At 41.8% G+C, this 19546-nt stretch overlaps 1 protein-coding gene across 1 annotated transcript in view; it reads right to left on the bottom strand.

Moving 5' to 3' along the window:
• Positions 1–769: 769 nt before the first annotated feature.
• The window catches only part of plcb3 (phospholipase C, beta 3 (phosphatidylinositol-specific)), a 55506-nt gene continuing 36729 nt past the window's right edge, over positions 770–19546 (bottom strand). The window contains exons 4-34 of the mRNA XM_033609297.2: positions 17357–17494; positions 15704–15783; positions 15570–15623; positions 15194–15266; positions 14256–14356; positions 13889–14055; positions 12857–13003; positions 12585–12742; positions 11822–11904; positions 11029–11113; positions 10119–10266; positions 9849–9950; positions 9675–9748; positions 9492–9588; positions 9111–9195; positions 7702–7826; positions 7306–7460; positions 7063–7224; positions 6862–6961; positions 6593–6697; positions 4832–4926; positions 4520–4661; positions 3847–3888; positions 3538–3647; positions 3236–3345; positions 2907–3066; positions 2593–2669; positions 1799–1888; positions 1629–1686; positions 1189–1275; positions 770–1105 (exon numbers count right to left, since the gene is read on the bottom strand). Coding sequence (XP_033465188.1) covers positions 794–1105; positions 1189–1275; positions 1629–1686; positions 1799–1888; positions 2593–2669; positions 2907–3066; positions 3236–3345; positions 3538–3647; positions 3847–3888; positions 4520–4661; positions 4832–4926; positions 6593–6697; positions 6862–6961; positions 7063–7224; positions 7306–7460; positions 7702–7826; positions 9111–9195; positions 9492–9588; positions 9675–9748; positions 9849–9950; positions 10119–10266; positions 11029–11113; positions 11822–11904; positions 12585–12742; positions 12857–13003; positions 13889–14055; positions 14256–14356; positions 15194–15266; positions 15570–15623; positions 15704–15783; positions 17357–17494 — 3522 coding nt within the window. The 3' untranslated portion in view covers positions 770–793. The remainder of the gene's footprint in view (positions 1106–1188; positions 1276–1628; positions 1687–1798; positions 1889–2592; positions 2670–2906; positions 3067–3235; positions 3346–3537; positions 3648–3846; positions 3889–4519; positions 4662–4831; positions 4927–6592; positions 6698–6861; positions 6962–7062; positions 7225–7305; positions 7461–7701; positions 7827–9110; positions 9196–9491; positions 9589–9674; positions 9749–9848; positions 9951–10118; positions 10267–11028; positions 11114–11821; positions 11905–12584; positions 12743–12856; positions 13004–13888; positions 14056–14255; positions 14357–15193; positions 15267–15569; positions 15624–15703; positions 15784–17356; positions 17495–19546) is intronic.

Raw genomic sequence — 19546 nt, 5'->3', positions numbered from 1 at the left:
AGCTACTGCCATTACAGCTAAAACGTCAGGGTTTTTTTTTAAAGTCTCTAAAAAAATTCTGCCTTATTTTCCCTCTTGATACTCAATTCTGGAAAATATGTCTCTAACCTTTACCTTTTTACTTGAGAAGGTGGAAAGGATGTGTAGTTTTTAAATAGTTCCTCATCTATGTGTAGAATGTGAGGCCTTTATAAAGCAATAGGTCTAACATTGTTCCAAACCAAAAATCAAAAATTTGCAGTGAGACTTTTTCTTACCATTAAGATTAAACGCTTGGGCCAGGTGTATGTATGTCACAATGTTCTTCTGAGCAAAAGCAGCCGTTATCTAACCCCGCTTCTCTCTCTACACTGTTTAAAGCTTTCAAAAGGTATCAATAAAGTTGTTAAAGCTGTTACAAACAGAAAGCTTTCGTAAAAACAGTGTGAACATGAAGCTCGTGGTGTGGCGATAAACCACATCAACACTTACTGAGCAGACAAACATGGAAACAATGCTAAGAAAAAGATCTCGAAGAACATGACGTTAAAAAGACAGAGACAAAATGTAAAAAAGGTTAAAAAAAAGTTTGGTTATGATTCTTATGAAATCTTCCAACAAAAGTCATGATGTGCATCTGACAAAAACAGCAAAATAAAAAATAATATAGCTCTGTAGACAAGAACAAAAACAGTCTGTAATAAAAAAGGAATAAAATTAGTAAATAATTAATATCATTACTATCCCACATTATAATCATTATAGACCCCAGTTGAATGTACTGTATGTATTTTCTTTTTTACAAGTAATAGTTTTAACTGAACGACATCTCCGCCTCTGACAGGACGGGAGTGGTGGACGAGGAAGTGGAATCTGCCAGTGAGGCCATGCTATTGTCCATACTCCTGTTCCAGCTGCTCCGATTGGGCGTCGACGGGTACGAGGGCGTGGAGCAGTTGGAGGGCGGGCCCGAGCCGGAGCTGGGGCTGCTGTGATTGGACAAGGGCGAGAACAGGGCGTCTTTTCGGAGACCTTTGTTTTGGAGCTCCAGCTGAAGGTGCTCGCAGATTTCCTCTGGTAGTCGCTGATGCTCCTGCTCCAGGTCCCTCTCCAGCTGAGACTGGAGCTGCATGAGAAACACCGGGAAAGTGTTAGAGTATATTCAAGCACTTCAATGTGTGTGTGTGAGTCGATGTGTTTTCTGCTCACCTGTGGAAGTTCATCATCTAAGTGTTGCAGCACCTCCCGTTGTCTCAGTGTTAGCTTTTCCTGTCTCCTGGTCTGAGCCTCCTCCAGCTGGAGTGCGAGGAAGGGAGGAAGATTTAGGAAGGAAAAAGGAAAGGGTCAGTGGGAGTAAGATTTGAGGGGAGTTGCATGTGGAGGAATGAAACGGCAGGAGAGGTATGTAGGAGGCGATTTTAGGATAAAACAGTCAAAAAGGAAAACATAGGGATAAGAAAAGGAAGGATGGCAACGTGGATTAAGAGGCGAATATTGGCGAATAAGGGAGGAAGGGAAAAGAAGATAGTGTGTGAGAAGAGTGGAGTAAAGTTGATGACAATGGCAGAAAAATGTACTATGAAGTAGATAAATCCTCAAGGACTGCTGGTGATAAGAGTGTGTGTGTGCGTGTTAGAGTGGATACTTACCCCGCGGATTAGGGAGACAGAATCTTGAATATGTTTCCTGTTGATCTCATTCAGGTCCCTACAGAGAGGGATAGGAGGAGAAAGAGCGAGAAAAATAAAAGGAAAAATGATGAAAGGCAGAACCAAAATAAGGTCTGACTGATCCAATATCCAATGAAAAGGTTGATTACGTTTCAGCCTTGTCTTTGTCGCGGCTCTTGGCTTCACTGATGCTGTTTTGACGCTTCCTGTCCAGGATCTTCTGGAGCTCTTTCTTCTCCCTGCAAATACAATGACATCACAAGAAATTGCAAAATTCACAGAGGACTTTTTTGTGAATGTTACTGAAAAAAAACCCCAGACACATCTAGGAATCAAAGTCACCTGGCGTAAAAAGAAATAGCTTTAGCCCTATGGCGTACACTGAGACTTAAAGGTCCAGTGTGTATGATTAAATTTAGTGCCATCTAGTGGTGAAGGAACGCAAATTGCAACCAGCTAAAACTTCTCCTGGTTAAATTTCCTTCAGTGTTCATTGTTCAGGGGGTTTTTACTGGGAGCCGAATTCTCAGCAGAGGTCTCCTCCTCAGACTGTGATTTAAACCAGTAAAAACACTGAATAAAGCAGTTTCACATTGCAAATCAGTGTTTCTCTGACACTGTTCGGCACTTTGCAGACAGGCTTGCCCAGCACCTACTAATGTGTGCTCACCTTTTTTCTCCCGATAACTTAAAATCCAAATGTTAGGGAGGTTTTTACCAGGAGCTGAATTATCCGCAGAGGTCTCCTTCGCTTCAAAATGAATGGACCAGGTGATTTAAATCAATAAAAACACTTAATAAAACAGTTTCCTAAATCCCACACACTGGACCTTTAAATATACTACAATAATTACTTAAAGCAGAAAGTCACTCTGGCAATGACTTCTGTGTCCTGTCCCAACTTTTCTTGTTCGGCCGTGCAAGGTGAGACAGCTGCACTTACTTCTCACACGTCTCCTTGAGCTTCTTCAGCTGAGCTGCTTGGCATTCACTCGCCGTCTCCTTTAACTTCTGGAAGGCCTAAAAACACACCACAGCAGACGACACCGTGTCAACGAATCACTGCGCAGATGTACAGTAGCGCCATAAAGTTTCTTAGAGGTCAGCGAACGATGAACTCTGTGTGAGTGTACGAGTATTTAAGAATTCAAGGGAGGGATACAGTGTTATTCCAAGTGTGTCACCTTGAGTATGTCTAAGTGTGCAAAGATTGGGGGGAGTGCACTGACGCGTTAATACACAGGTGTGTGTCATTACCTCCTGCAGGTGTATTTGTTGCTTCTCTCTCTCCAGCGAGTGGAGCTGCTGTCGGAGCTTCAGCAGTTCTTGCATCTGCCATTCCCTCAGCTGGACCGTCTGCTTCTCAAGCTCCTGATCCAGCGCCGTCAGCTCACGCTGCACTGGCTCATAGGGCTCGCTGAACACACACACACAAAAGGTCAGGTTTAGTTACCACCTATCTATCTTTGCATCATCAATCTATCTAAGTATTTCATCATATCTGTTCCCCCTTTCCTCTCTCCTTTACTGGTACTTCTTGAGATCTCTTTCCACTTTATGCACAGCATAAAGCCATCCATCCTTACTTTTTCTTGATGCTACGTTTGAGGTGCTTCTCCATCTGACTGCGTTTCCTCTGGGTGTCAGACTGAAGCTGGCTAGTCCGACTCTTCTGCTCCTTGCTCAGATTCCACACCTGCAAACACACACAAGCAAAAAACCAACTTATTTTCCAGAGCACAATAAAAAAAGATATTTCTGTATCTTCTGCCAACACAGGGGACTTTTCATATCCAGTTTCTATGCAGAGCTGAAATATTCCAACAAGTGCAGTGAAAAATGCATACGGATCAAAATAGGTGTGTTTCCACTGTGTCTGTGAGCGTACCTTCTTGAGATGTTTCTTACGCATCTCTTTGAGCTCTTTGCTTTGTTTCTTTAGCAGCTTCACATAACTCTTCTGCTGCCTCAGCTCCTCTATAGACTGGGCCTGGATGTCTGAGAGACAGATAGACAGAAAGAGAGTTAGTATGGAGGCCAATAATCATTGTGATGTACAATTGTACATCTAGCTGACACCAAGCCATTCCTTGTGTGTCTAATTTAAAAATGGCCATAAAATACATTCTCTACATGCAGCTGACACACAAATGATTTCACGTATTTGGGTGTGGAATGAATGCAGAAATGACCTTACCTGCCAGCACAGTGGCTATAAGGTCTTCCTTCTGATTTGGTGCTACACACAAACACACACACACACATGTGGAAAAACAAACAGGAAAAGCACACAGACAGTGTGTGTGAAATGGATGATGGGACAATGAGCCAGAAACACCCGGCAGAAAACTCATTGTGCCCAGTGCAATGAACAAAACAGTGTGCATGGCTTTAGTGTAAGTTCAGCACATCAGTTAATCTTCAGTGGAATGAAAAAAAAAAAAAGTTTTTCACAAATGAAAAAACAGTTTTTAATTCATGAAAACGTGACATTTGGGAGATGCATGATTTTCACAACACTGAAAAAAGAACGTTTTTCTTGTTGGAATTTCCTGGAGACAAGTGAAAAGATAACTTTGAGTATTTGTGCAGTGAAGACACATACATGGACATGTTATTATATGCTAGAATTAGCATATAATACTCTTCTCTGCGGCAGGCTGTTGACCTCTAAACTTGTTTCGTAACCAAACTGGCCAAGTCATTCACAGTGGTAGATTACAAGTATCAATCATTTAACGTGATATCAACCTAATGTGTGTTAGAATAACATAACACCCTTTGGAGGTAAATGACAGGTGTTTGCATTTACATGTAGACATTAAGACAGTATTTGTGGCTGTGTGTGTGTGATGTGTAGAGGTCTCTACCTGGCGCAGGTACTTTGAGGATGTCAGGGGCTTCGTCCGGTGAGCAGGGGGGGAGGGTGTGGAAGGGGGAAGAGAATCGACCACCTGGAATGACTTCACACTCTCCCTTGGTCTCTCCCTCTTTGGGATGGTTAGGGACAGGCTGGACAAAAACAACAGGAAGATGAAATTGAGTAACTGAGAGTCCACAAACTGTCGGCCTATCTAACTAATGGGGTACAGATATTTCATAAACGAGGGGGTGTGGGGAAATTTGGCCCACAAACATGTTCTGACGTCCCTGTTATTGTTCAACGAACAGATGTGTCTTACCTCACTGTTGTCCTCTATGAGAACAGCCAGCTGTGTCTCTCTCTTGTGTAATTGACTGATGTGCTTAATGGGGTTGGTCAGAGCCTCTGCGTATTCTGAAAATACACACAAACACACACACACACACACACACACACACATACAAACAAGACAAAGAGCGCCTTAACGTCATTGATATCCACAAGTTCATAGATTTCAGCCAAGTGGCAAAGTTGGTTTAAGTGTTTTATGGTAAGTCCGAGTCAAGTCACAAGTCCTCCAACTCAAGGTTGACTAACTTTAAAATGGCAGTGATGTTGATTTGCAGTGTTTGACTCCATCAGGTCACTGAAGACTTCTCCTGATTTTACATAGCTGAGACCAAGTTCCTTTTGATAAATATGTTTCCAGAATTTACAGTGTCAAAGTCAAATACATTTGTTTTATTTTAAGCCTCAAGTCAGTGTAGCTGTTTCCCCCTTTCCAGTCCTTATGCTAAGATAAGATTCATTTATATTGTACAGATAAAAGAGTGGTTTCAATCTTCTCATCTAAGTCTCAGCAAGACAGCAAATAAGCCCATTTCTCAAAATGTAAAGCTATTCCTTTAAAGCCATCGTGTTGGCATTAGGATTGCTCTAAACCAGTGGCATGGTGTGACTTTTCCACTAGGTGGTCCTACAGCCCTGTAGGTAGCTTTGTGTATTTTGGCTGAAACCACTGTGAGGGAATCTGGTGTTTTGGATGTATTTATCAAACTGTCGGTGATGTGACAGTGTTTTTGTTCAGGTGCTCTGCACAGATCTATCATCTGCCCATCCGCTTTCATCCCCTGATCTGAAGCTCTGTGTGCCACCGTTGCCTGGCAAAGGCGGCGGTGTCAAAGCACAGATGTCCCCAGGGACCACCAGTAGACAATACCCTATAGTTTTTGGTTCACAAAATGTACCCGTATTCACAAATATGTACTACAGACATTCCTGTACTCTTGTGTTGCAATGTCTGTGAATCAATACTATTTTCATCTATATCAACCATCATTGCTACTAGCTGATCTGAGCAGCTATATGCTAGCAAGCTCGCCTCTGGTGGCTGACCAGCCTAGTTGAGTAGCCTTCTAGCTACAGCAGTGTTGCCAGGTTGGACCAAAGACATCATTTTTAGCGAGACATGAAAATAAATATTGAAAAACATATGAAAACTACTATGTCAAACCAGTCCAAAATTTTGTCCACCCACCCAAAATAATTTTTACCAACATAATCTTTCCTAAAGCTGCCCAGTAGAGTAGAAAATTGACCAATCTGGCAACATTTCTTGGTCGTAAAATCGTTGCACCCCGGAACCAGTCATTTTTAGCATGCAGTGTCAACCAATCACTGGGAATATTTGAACACATTACATACATACCACAGGCAGTATTTATGATTTATGTGAGAGTAACAGTAAAACGGTTTTTCAGTAAAATATGTATTTCACAATTGAATTGCAGGAGGTGTGCACACCAGCTCCCTTAATCGGCCACACGTCACTGCTGAAAACTAGTAGAACTAGAATCGCAAAGTCAACATTGTTTTGTAAAAGTAATGGATAAATTGTTCAAATAGTTAACAAAAGAAAATGGATAAACAGCTGAAAAAGGCATTTAAATATAGTGGTATTTCTCAAATTGTCAAACTACTGCTTTAAGGTAAGTATGTTTAAAGTTAGTCAGATCAGGTCAGGTTTAGTGGGATGTCAGGTCGGAGCTGCAAAGTGCTGTTGTCAATGTAGTGTTCTTACCCTGGTGTTCATTCGGGATGTAGTCCTGAGCTTCAGTGTAAACCAGCAGCGAGGGCAGCAGGAGGGGCTGGTTCAGCTCATTCTTTAGGTTGATGTAGTGGTAGCCTAGAAGGAAGGAAGAAACAAATAAATAAATGACTGCAGTCAATTAGTGCTGGACAAGCAAAGGTAAAGCAGCATGTAAACAGGTCATCAGTTTGGTTACAACCAGACTTCTCTAAATGCTTGACATTATGAGTGTGTTTATGGGTGTTTGCGTCTGCACTGACCAGGTCTAATGGCTGACACAGGGAGGATCCGATGTCCAATAAACTTGCCGTTTTCTTCAAACACTGCTATCCTCAGAGAGGCCAGTGTAGGGAGGACCACCTGGAGACAGAAGGGTGTTAATGGGAGAAGTTTAGAGAGCATGTAACAGAGGACAGTCAGTGAAGAGTAAGAGAAAAATCTGAAAGACATTTGAATCCTACCTTATTAAAAACAAACATGTCATCGTCCCACACAGGGTCCAGAGAGTTCCCATTGGACGTTTTGGTTCTGTACTTCCTCTTGGTGTCAGCAGGAAGGCCAAACATGTCCACTTCCACGTACACACCGACCTTTTTATCAGTCAGGAACTGACCTGACATCACCTGGTGGATGTTAAATTATACATGTCTATTATAACAACTCTTACACAGAACTTTTCCAAATGATGACATGTTTGTCCTTACCCTAATTTTGATGGTATTGGCAACTATCCCGTCCACTATGTTTTCTGTAAAAGGGTCAAAGTGTTTGTCCGTCCTTCTCATGAACTCAGGTTTCAGCAAGTAGCCGCTGTGGCCGTTGTACTCGAACACACCCATGTTCAGCTGCATAGGGAGGTCTGGTACAGAGGAATGGGGAGATGATGAATCAAAGGGGGGAGAGAGATGAGAAAGAGCACGAAAGGTAGGGAAGAAAGGGGTTTACAGGGATGAATATTGAGATCCTTGAACAGTTAAAGTATCTTAAGTTAAAGTTAAAGTTAAAGCAACACTTTAAATTTTTCAAGACCTTATTTGTGTTTTTTGGTTCTGTGAATAGTGTTCACTTTGACCATCTGAGGCTGAAATAAGCAGACTCACCAAGGGTCTGGAAGTTTAGCGCCACCATCTGGCAGCCGACATTCCAGAAGAGCTGAGGCATGTAGTTGGAGCTGTCAACCCTTGTTCCTTTAGGGTAGATTCGGCTCAGTTGATTTTTGTTGTACCTGGAGGAGTGCTGTTAAGACCCAAACTCTGTATACGAGGCATATGTGTGCATAGTTTCTTACATGTTGTAAATTGCAGCATATGAAGGCACACTTGACATTTAACATGTTGGGGGAGACACTACAGGTGAAAATAGTTTATTTCATGTCCTGGTCAATTTTTAAGATTGTCTTAAGATGTGTTCTTTAAGATTAGTGGAAAGAAAACATCCAAAATTCACATTGGGTGTTTATTTTAGATCAGATTTATATTCTGGAAAATCATGCAAAATGTGCATGTTGAATTAAATAGTGTGTCACTGGCATATTTAAACATAACATTTCAGACAACTTGTGATACAAAAAAGTGTTTTAATGTAAGTAATGACCTGTGGAAGTCTGATGGTGACATCTATTGGTTAAAAGTTTTACCCTGTTCCCCTGTTGTGTCAGAAGAATTAATGGAATTTAACAATACATATCTTTTCATATCTAATTGTTGTGTTTACGTGACTTTAGCATAAGTTTACCTCAACATATGGAGCTGGTTCCAAAGAATTTACCATGTTGTTTCTACAGTAGCCCAGAATGGACAAACGAATCACTGGCTCTAGATAAGGCCATTCGTGTTTTCGCATCAGCCACTGTAGTTCTCCCACACCGTTGACACACAGAAGTAGTTTCAGTTTATTGCAATCTGCAACTTCACCACTAGATGTCACTATATCTTTCACTCCACCTCGGTGGCACTTACATACACCAGACTTAATAGTTTTATTCCAATATATAATCTGATTCCAAATGGGATTGTTCAAATATTAATCATAGCCTGATTAAGATAAAATTTTGTACCTAAAAACATGTTGAAAATTGATTCTTTTAATGGCTCTTAACAGAATGAAACAAAATGAAACAAGATTTTTTTTCAACCTGGCTTTATCCGGTGTTTAGATTTCTGTTGCGGTATGAAAATTAGCGCATATCTAACAATATAATACCTCATTTGCAGATTTAAACATAAAATTTCAGAAAACAATAATCCCTTTAATGTAAGTAATCAACTGAGAAAGTCATCAGTTAGTTTAAAGTTTCAACCTGTTCACCTGTAATGTCTGCCCTTATGGTCAAAAGACTTTCTTGTCAGCTTTGAAGACTTTTTCACACTCTCTACTTTCCATGCTAATAAAGGGTTCCAAAACAAAAGAAGCATTTGAACACACCAAATATTTCAAACACACACCAACATAAACCCTATTTCTTAAAAGAAGCTCAAGTTTTCAAGCAATGACAAACTTCCAGGGATACTCGACAAACTCGATGGGGGAGCTCTTCAGGGTGTCCATGCCTTTCGTTTCCACAAAAGACGACATTTCAAAGTACTTCCTCCTCTCTGGTGGACAGAAAGCGTGAAAAAAAAAAGAACTCAGAAAAACTGACACAAGTACAGGAATTGATTAAGATAATGTATGTGCGACAGGTCTGTATGACAAGACTGATCATTAACCACAAATGAGTCGGTACAGCCGGCCTGCCTGCCTGCCTAATGAGCTACATGAGAGAGGTGCTTAAAACTAACGAGGCTTATCCAAAGCCCTCATACACACTTTTTTTTTCTTTTACTTCATATCTCCTCTGCACATAAAGTGAGGACATCTTCCTGTCTCTTTATCACTCACACACACTTACTGTTCGCCACCTCGAAGCTCTTGAATTTGACAGGTTCAATGTAGTTGACAAGAGTCGACATCTCCTCTGTGGCGTTCACCTCACTGCTGGCTGTACCCTGAGGGAGGCAGATAGCACTAATCCATCAATCAGCCCGTCAGCCAGTCAAACACACTGTCAGCCCTGATCCCGTGTGGCTCCTACCTCATCGGAGTTTGGCTTTTTCAACTCTGCCGCTGGTTCGTCCTCCTCATCCTCCTCACTTTCTCCCTCACCTCCTGTTCGATGTAATACATGCACATTATAAAGAGCTACTGTGGATCACAGTGGCTGCCTTTATAATCCATATATCTATCTACACCTTCCTCTACAACCCACCAATGGATTTACGAGGCTCCGAGTCTTTGACCATCCTCTCAGCCAACTTCTCCTCCCCGTTAGACAGGAGCTGGCTTCCCTCACCGTCTGTCAGAGGGCAGTCTACACAGAGAGCAGCAAACTCACACTATTAACATCTACATGCAGTAAATGGTATATATTAGCCCAAGACTATACAAGTTTCATTCCCCCAAACATGACAGAAGCTGCATCATTGGCTGTATCATTACAACCAATGCAATCTAAACCAATACAGATACATGCGCTCACCATTGTTGGGCGACGACTGCTCCTCCAGCTCTCTGCGTCGTATGCTGCCACTACTCGAGGGTCGGTGGTGGTGGTGTTTCTTCTTGTTTTTGATGAGAATCTTCCCCATCATCTCCTGCGGTGAGGGGAGGGGCTGACCGGGGTCCAGCTGAAGACACAGGAAAGACACAACGATAAACTGGAAAGAAATTGGATTTATTACATTTCATCTATTTGCACTTTCACTGCAAACCCTGCGTTAACTTTTTGCCATAGTTAAAAACTTTTAGGACAACACTAGAATGAAAAAATGCATATCTCGACCAGTGTGTTTGGAACACAGATGTGCTTTCACATCATCTATATTTTTGTATTTATGCAAACTTGTGTGTTTCAGCAAACCCCATTGTGTGCCTCTTTCGTACATATATAGACATAATTGCCCAAAATGTCTGTATAATCAAATCTGGGGTTATGATACTCGGTGTGGGTCATACACATTTTTGAGTTTTATTTAAAGGATTCTGTGCCTTCACTGGAAAAAAGGCTCTAGGTTAAAACAAAGAGTCTAACTACTAGAGAGGTTTATGAGCTACGAATCACGTACTGTGTCTTAGTGTAAAATTGTCGAGATCATGAGCTGATGTGTGTATCGCAAGCTGTTTCATCCTATCTGATGGTTTGCAAGTTGATTAACTCCATGACTGTGGAGTCAAAGGATATTAGTGTGTTGTTAATTCGCCTTGAGACACAGCAGTGAGACATGATCTAATCATCTAACATCATCCATTTATTTCAGACTGAAACAGACCTTGAAATAATAGCATAAATTCAAGTATCTATATACGTGTTTTAAATAAGTACTGCATATTGAAAGTTAAGTACAACAAAGGCAAAGTTCACGCCAGATCTGAATGGAGACCAGTCTTACCGGATATTTCTCTAGGGGATCGATGAGCAGGGCATCTCCAAAGATGGTCCGGCAGTACTCTGCCATTTTGGCCTGTTGCTTGGCCCTGACAGAACAAGACACACAGGTTAGTTTATTAGCCCTTGAATTAAAGGTCCCGTATTATGCTCATTATCTGTAATTCTGGTTTCTACTAGAACATATTTACATGCTTTATGTTTTTAAAAAAAACACATCACTGTTCTCACATTGTCTGGCTGAATGTTCATGTATTCACCCTCCATCTGAAATGCTCTGTTTTAGCGCCTGTCTCTTTAAACACCCCTCCTAAAAGCTCAGTCTGCTCATCTGCATCTGCGCTCTCAGCGTCTCTGCACCATCGCTGCAGCTGGGGAATGACTGTAACGGCAGTCTACCACCATTTTCGACCTTTATAGACCGGTCAATATAGTATAGTTGTGACATCACAACTTCACTAAAGTCCTGATGGTTCGTTTAAAGGCACAGTTTCTGAATATAGACTGTGCACATTTCTCTGTGTTTCTCTGTGTGTTTTGATGTTTCATAGTATTATATAACACCTATACCTGCTTTTTAGTAAAAAAAGACATGGAAATAAGTTTGTTTTTTTAAAATATGGGACTTTTAGAACTCAACAAGTCTTCAAGCATCCACGTTTTAGGACAAATACTTTAATACAAGCCTTGACTTTTACATCTGGTCTGGTTATGAATACATCAGACTAAACTGCAGTGTTACAAAGACTCAAAAAAGTCTGAGAAAAAATAAATGATGAATCCATGTGCTGACTTACGAATCTACGTGGTTTTCAAAAGACAGGATGAGGGGGTATGGTGAGGTCTTGAAAGCACTCTCTGCTATCGCCTCGATCACCTCCTACAGTCATGGAAAAAATCAGAACATTAAAAGGAGCTCCTCTGAATGAAATCTCCAAATACATGCTAAAAGAAAGAGGTCAAAAAATGCAATAAAAGCCCAAAATACTTAACAGATTTTTGCTTTTGGCAACAGGTCATGGCACTGCCACCACCCTCTGCCACAACACTAATAAAGACACTGAGTGTTTGTTCAAACTGTCGGTGGTTGCTGCCTCCATATTCAAAATATCTGAATCCACTGCACAAAGAATTTACTGACCAAACCGCACAAATTCACCAAGGATCAGAGGTCCACACACCATGGTCCCTTAATACTTATTAGATTTTATAACAGTTAGAAGAGGAGAAATAGCATCTCAGCTTGTCATAAACTATCAAGTACATTTATAAAGCACACCTCTAAACCCTAACGCCTCCATAAACATAAACATATGGTACATTCCTGTGTGTAGATGTAAAACTTTCATGAGTTGGTGATTTATGAATCACTTTTATATGGTGCCAGTCATATATAAAATGGAAAAACAGACATTTATGTGAGGAAAAAAACTGCTGCAGTACATTAAATGTTACATGAGAGCAATGACTTACACAAACTCAGCCTGACCATGCTGTCACAATTTAATTAGACAAAAAAACCTAATAATCACGGGTAACTGCATGCCAAAAAGCAGTAACCTTAAATGGGATCTCAGTGGTCATGGTGAACCCGTGGGTGATGTAGGGCTCCTCGTCTTGCGGCCGGCCTTTCCAGCAGTCCAGCTCTACACAGCGACAGCCGGTCAGCAGCACCTGCCTGTACATCTCCACTGACGACAGACCAGTCAGCTGACCCACTACGGGCAAACAGACGAAGGGAGGCAAAGATATATTATAAAGCTAGAAATTCCAATGAATCGTGTTTGTCTTCTTTGCTTTGAGGTCTTTGCGCGTTGTTAGCGTGTTTTTACCTGTGAGGTATGTGTTGTGCGAGGAATTGATAAAATAGTGGGACAGCGGTTGGTTCATATCGTCGATGAGGTCCAGCCTCTCAGGAGGTACGATGGTGTTTTCCTCTCCTCCCAGGTACCGACTGAAAGCCTGCAAACTGATCTGGTCTGCATGAGAGAGGGGGAGAGAAGGAAAGGACGTGTTTACGGACTCCAAAAAAGGTCAGACTTGTTTTTGACAGTCGGACCAGCATCTGCTCACGGCAATCAGAATAATTGATTTGATTTGAAGGGCAAGGACTGCAACACGCCATGCTAAATGCAAGCTCTAGCAGTAAACTGGCCAGAGGAGCAAAAGGCCTCTGTTTTCAGACGTCAACACACTGGCTTAGTTCTAAACACTGTGGGCTGTATGGTGGATCATCTTACAGATTTTGGCTTAACGGTGACCTAGCAGAGTGGCTTACGGCAGCCAGGGCTCTGCTCACTCCCTAGTTTTACAGTTGATCCACAGCAACACATGTGGAGGATATGTCATCAAATTCACAAATGATTCCCACATTCTGGGTGTTACAGAGAAAGGAAATGGATGTGGGCTCGGTCAGTCCACGGCCAAGGATTTTAGAAAAGGACACCCTGCTGCAATAAAAGATCAGGAAATCAATTTGACCTAGAAACCTATAATTCTCTGAGTACTGCTGCAGTTGATAAACCTTGCTTTGAGACAAACAGATACAATCTAAACAAGGATACAGCTGCACGTACACTGAACTCTTGTTATCTACCAAAACAATATTATTTTATGTGACTGTGACATCTTTTGGTGCAGTTATTTGACTCAGCGGCTCAAAAAGGTCAGTGTATTCTGGTCACTTCCTTGGATGGTCTTCGGGGAAAACATTAAAAGGCAAAAGAGCAGAGCTGATTCAGATGTGCTGCAATGATTCACTGAATTACTTCATTACAATATCTCAGCTATGAGGATCACATTCTTGAAGCTGCATCTAAATGCCGACAATGTCAACAGCAAAATATAAAATCAGAGTCACTAACCTCTCTCCAGCTGGCTGGCATTGGTCTCATATTTCTCCATGATCTGTCGGACCTGCTCTCTCTTCAGCGGGGGGTACAGCACCTCGTTCAGTCTGGAGTCTCGCTGCCTGCGGTTAATGAAGTCCATGAACTGGTCCAGAGAGATGAATGGCTTCCTCTTGGAGCCACTGGAGCAAAGAGAAAAGTGTACTGAATACCATGTGTGTTTGGTCACTTGGTACAGGTTGGGAGCATTACCTAGAATCCTAATAATATTATAGAGCATCATTATTAAAGGATCTAGGGTGGGGGTTGGAATTTTATTCTGGGATTAGAAATGGAAAGTCACAGCAAAGTTTTGTAAAAGCGTTATTTGTGTGTCACGTACCTTTCCTCAAAGATGCTTTGTATCTCAGGCCGGAGACTGAGGGTGTCGAGAAACTTCTGGAAGGCCTCCCACGTGAAGTCATCTGGCTTGATTCCCTCTGACTGAAAGAGAACAGAGAGGATTGTGTGGCTGTGGATCAGATCCTCCTCTCATTTCCCACTTTGTGTGTTCTTCTATTTCACCAGCAGGAGGCACCAGAGTAAAACAATACAAAGGGAAATGCTGACTGCGCATTTGGCACAAGCTGGTCCCTTATTTAAAAAAAGAAATGTCTTGTGACTCCAAACTGATTTTTAGAAAAGATTCTACCTACTAAAAACACACAAGAAACCTTGTTTTGCTTACAAAACCACAAGCCGGAGGTACCTTACACTGCAGATACAAGCAAAGGCTTTGACAATACAATATGGGACTTAAAAGAATGAATGAAACCTCTAGGAAACCAAATTTGTTAGGAAAAACTGTGTGACTTCTAAATAAATAGCTAGCTTTTGTGTGACTTGAAGAACAGTTTGACATTTGGGGAAACAGGCTAATTTGCTTTCTTGCTTCAAGATGATATGTTTGATGCCCATTTCATGTGTATGGTTAATATGAGGGTACTAGGAGCAGCCTAGTTAGTTTAGCTTAGCTTAGCATAGCACAAAGACTGGAGCTAGCTCGCCTTTCTCTGAAACAGCATCTCTGAAGCTCACACACACAACAGGTTATATCTTGTTGGTGTAACCAGGACAAAAACTAAAACTTCAAAATGTCACATTTTAAAGCTAATGTCTGCCTGCAGCCTTTTTTTGCCTCAACATTGCAAAGGCATGCAAAGAATGCTTTGCAGCACCCCGGCGTGAGAATGGGTTGCAACTACTCGAATCTCATGTATGAACCAAAACATGTGCAGATCTTGAGAAGCCCTATGGTCAGTGATCGCTTTTGATGATTACCCTGTTATTGACGAGGCCACACTGCTCCAGAGCCGTCTCCACTCTCTTCTTATCCGAAAACATCTTGAGAATACTGAAAGACGGACAGAGAGTTTGGAGAGATAACAGTCACTGTTCAAAGGGGTTTTTTATATCATGGCTGACTGAGTCAAACCATTCACAGATCAAAGTTTATTGTTCTCGACATTAAAATCAAACACTGTCAGCAGAGTCTGATAGGATTACACTGACATGAGTAAGCAGAGATAAACCAGAGGTGAACTTAAGAGGAGAGAAAATGGAAGAGAGTCAGCAAAGAGGAAAGGAAAGAAGAAGTGGGCACTGGCGTTTTAAATTCTGTACAAAGTTTAAAAAGTGGTTGATGTGCGTTTCTCACTTCTTCACGGGAATCTTCCCATCCTGATTCACCTGCAGCTTTAACTTAGTGTACCTGAAACACACACACAGAGGCTTTAAAAACATTGATCTGAGGCTCCCTGATATCAAGATAAGACATGCACAGCTTCTTACGCTTTGAGGAGGAACGTGTGCCGTGATGCATTCTGGGAAAGTATGTTTGTGGCCAAAGTGAACAGCTCATCTGTCCAAATCTGGAAAAAACACACATGAGATGATAAAACAGGGTTGTTTGACTGTTCGTCGGGAAGGATGTCAACTTAGTGTTTCTATATACAACACACACGCAAAGGAAAAAAATCCCTCTTTACAACTCCTAAACACACACACGCCTCTATGTCAACATCGTAAAGTGAGTAATCAGCATATGGCCTGAAGAAAGACACAAATGAGAGAGGGGGATACATACGAAAGATGGATGGAAAGATGACAGGAATCAAGGAAGAAAAATTAAAGTCCCCCCTCCATTCAAAAATTTTTTTTTAGTATGTTTATGTGCCTAAAAATGTCTGACCTTGGCTATACTGACTTGTGTCTGTGCAGAGTTTATCACTAGAGAAGCATTTTTGCATTCCTCTACTGAGGGGCATATAAGTGTACGTATAAAGTGTATAAATGTACGTCGAGCAAGTTAGAGTAGGTACATCACTAACACGAAAGCCAATTGCTGTCTTATACGTAAGCACATAACTATAGGGGAACAAACTTTGACATAACGACGGTAAAGAACCCTGAAACCTACAGCACAGAGTGGACTTGTCAGAGAGCCAGCGTTAGCATTAGCATTAGCATAGTCAAAGTTTTGACAGCAAACATGGTAGAGTGCACGGTTTTTGGATGTAAGCCAGACCTTGGAGCATCCTTGAAATATCTACCAAAAACCCCACCATAGCACATGTACCTGTATGTTTCACAAACACTAATGCTGAGTCAGCAACTGCCAGTTAGCCTACAAGTTAACAAACAGAACAAATAGTACTACAGATACTAACAAGACATAACATACGTCTGCTAGTCACCAATTTTGGTCAGTCATGGTCAGATAGCTGAATCTCTTGTGTTTCTCCTAATGCTGTGTTCACACTACAGGTGACAACGCAACTGTGTGACAAGCTACATTATCACAAAGTCTCAGTTTAAGTGTTGTTAAAACACTCATTGTTGTCACAGGCTTGTGTATGTTTGCTACTTGCCAAAAAGCACCTAGACAAAATGTCATCCTAAGTTTGTATCTGTTCAAAAAAATATCAGTGCTCATTAACTACAAATGAACCCTATTCTAACATCATATTTCGCAGCCCTGTTGCATCCCTGCATGCACTGCAACGCACATAAAGCCAGCATAGCGACAGCTGACTAAGCTAAGTAACACAGTTCCACAGCTAGAAACAAAAACATTTGACTGGTTGACGCTTCACCGCATCATTGGAGCGCTAAAAAGTTAAGGCCAGCTCATTTTTAATTTGTAGCACATCACGCCTGTCCGCAGGGACAAGTGTCGGACGTCAGTTTGTCTTCATGTCACCACCGGCTTTCGTTGAAAATGACTTGTAACCTGTTGCTGTGTCGCTCATAGTGTGAGTACAGCATAAGGCTAACGCTAGTCATTTTCAAGCGTTGGAGAAAGCAGAAAGTGAACGCAAAACCTACCACAAGCAGCAGTTTTGGCGATTTTTACATATGTCAAAAAGTGTCTGGAGGGGTACTTTAAAGGCAAGAGTAAGAAAGGTAAAGAGGATATGGGATGCTAGTGGTTTCCATGGTTACCTTGGCTGTATCTTCCTGCATCGCCTGGAAGTTGTGGAAGGAGATGTTGACCAGGTCATTGCCATGGACGACAGTTACCAGCTTCCCTTCGACATTGTCACCCTTGCCGCAGCCAAGCACCTCCCGCAGCTTCGGGTCCTGACACATACACACAGAGACACACACACACACAGAGACACACACACACACACACACCCACCCCAAACTTTTATACTTACGTACTTTTTAGGACACTGAATATAAGCATGACACACACAGAATAATGACTTGTGCATACAAACTCTCCAGCCTTCCTGCTCCTTGTCCATCTCTCTGCCTCTTGAGAACAGTAAATGTGATGCATGTGGTGTAGCACTCTGATCTAATTAACCAAATGACTCTTTCCTCCTTTAAAGACCACTCTTTCTCTGCCACCAACTCTCTCTAACACTCAGTGTTTCTCCATCAATTATGCATCTTCTCCATCACTCCCTCTCTATCACGTCTCTTTCATTTCAGTTAAACAAATTAACTCGGATGACTGTTTATCAAGAAAATATTGCCAAGGCAGTGCATAAAATGTACTTTGTAATCAAGCGGCAAGGGAGAGTTTAAAGGATCAGTGCACTCAAACTATGAAACAAGAAAATCAAAGGCAACACAATAGTGTCCACGTGACTTGAGATAATACACAGACCTCAGTATTTTCTGTGGAACTCCTTTCTACCAAAGAAACAGTCCTCATAAAACTGTTGACAGTGTGTTCTGTGGACTTTCCAGAGCAACAGGAACATAAATATTAGTGAACTTTCCCAACCTGCATTAACAGAATTTTTGGCCTTCAAGCCACAAATAAGAACATCAATAGTATTATCATCTTATAAAGTTGACATGGTGTACTTGTATCAGTTGCTTATTTACAGATCAAGATCATTAATTTAGGGTCACTTTTCTGCCTATCTGACAAAAACTACAGTACAGGCCAAAAGTTTGGACACACCTTCTCATTCAATGCGTTTTCTTTATTTTCATGTCTATTTACATTGTAGATTCTCACTGAAGGCATCAAAACTATGAATGAACACATGTGGAGTTATGTACTTAACAAAAAAAGGTGAAATAACTGAAAACATGTTTTATATTCTAGTTTCTTCAAAATAGCCACCCTTTGCTCTGATTACTGCTTTGCACACTCTTGGCATTCTCTCCATGAGCTTCAAGAGGTAGTCACCTGAAATGGTTTTCCAACAGTCTTGAAGGAGTTCCCAGAGGTGTTTAGCATTTGTTGGCCCCTTTGACTTCACTCTGCGGTCCAGCTCACCCCAAACCATCTCGATTGGGTTCAGGTCCGGTGACTGTGGAGGCCAGGTCATCTGCCGCAGCACTCCATCACTCTCCTTCTTGGTCAAATAGCCCTTACACAGCCTGGAGGTGTGTTTGGGGTCATTGTCCTGTTGAAAAATAAATGATCGTCCAACTAAACGCAAACCGGATGGGATGGCATGTCGCTGCAGGATGCTGTGGTAGCCATGCTGGTTCAGTGTGCCTTCAATTTTGAATAAATCCCCAACAGTGTCACCAGCAAAACACCCCCACACCATCACACCTCCTCCTCCATGCTTCACAGTGGGAACCAGGCATGTGGAATCCATCCGTTCACCTTTTCTGCGTCTCACAAAGACACAGCGGTTGGAACCAAAGATCTCAAATTTGGACTCATCAGACCAAAGCACAGATTTCCACTGGTCTAATGTCCATTCCTTGTGTTTCTTGGCCCAAACAAATCTCTTCTGCTTGTTGCCTCTCCTTAGCAGTGGTTTCCTAGCAGCTATTTGACCATGAAGGCCTGATTCGCGCAGTCTCCTCTTAACAGTTGTTCTAGAGATGAGTCTGCTGCTAGAACTCTGTGTGGCATTCATCTGGTCTCTGATCTGAGCTGCTGTTAACTTGCGATTTCTGAGGCTGGTGACTTGGATGAACTTATCCTCAGAAGCAGAGGTGACTCTTGGTCTTCCTTTCCTGGGTCGGTCCTCATGTGTGCCAGTTTCGTTGTAGCGCTTGATGGTTTTTGCGACTCCACTTGGGGACACATTTAAAGTTTTTGCAATTTTCCGGACTGACTGACCTTCATTTCTTAAAGTAATGATGGCCACTCGTTTTTCTTTAGTTAGCTGATTGGTTCTTGCCATAATATGAATTTTAACAGTTGTC

This window comes from Epinephelus lanceolatus, chromosome 22, assembly GCF_041903045.1.
Source record: "Epinephelus lanceolatus isolate andai-2023 chromosome 22, ASM4190304v1, whole genome shotgun sequence".
NCBI lineage: Eukaryota > Metazoa > Chordata > Actinopteri > Perciformes > Serranidae > Epinephelus > Epinephelus lanceolatus.
The sequence above is the reverse complement of the archived record's forward strand: the minus strand, read 5'-3'. Positions and strand labels throughout refer to the sequence as shown.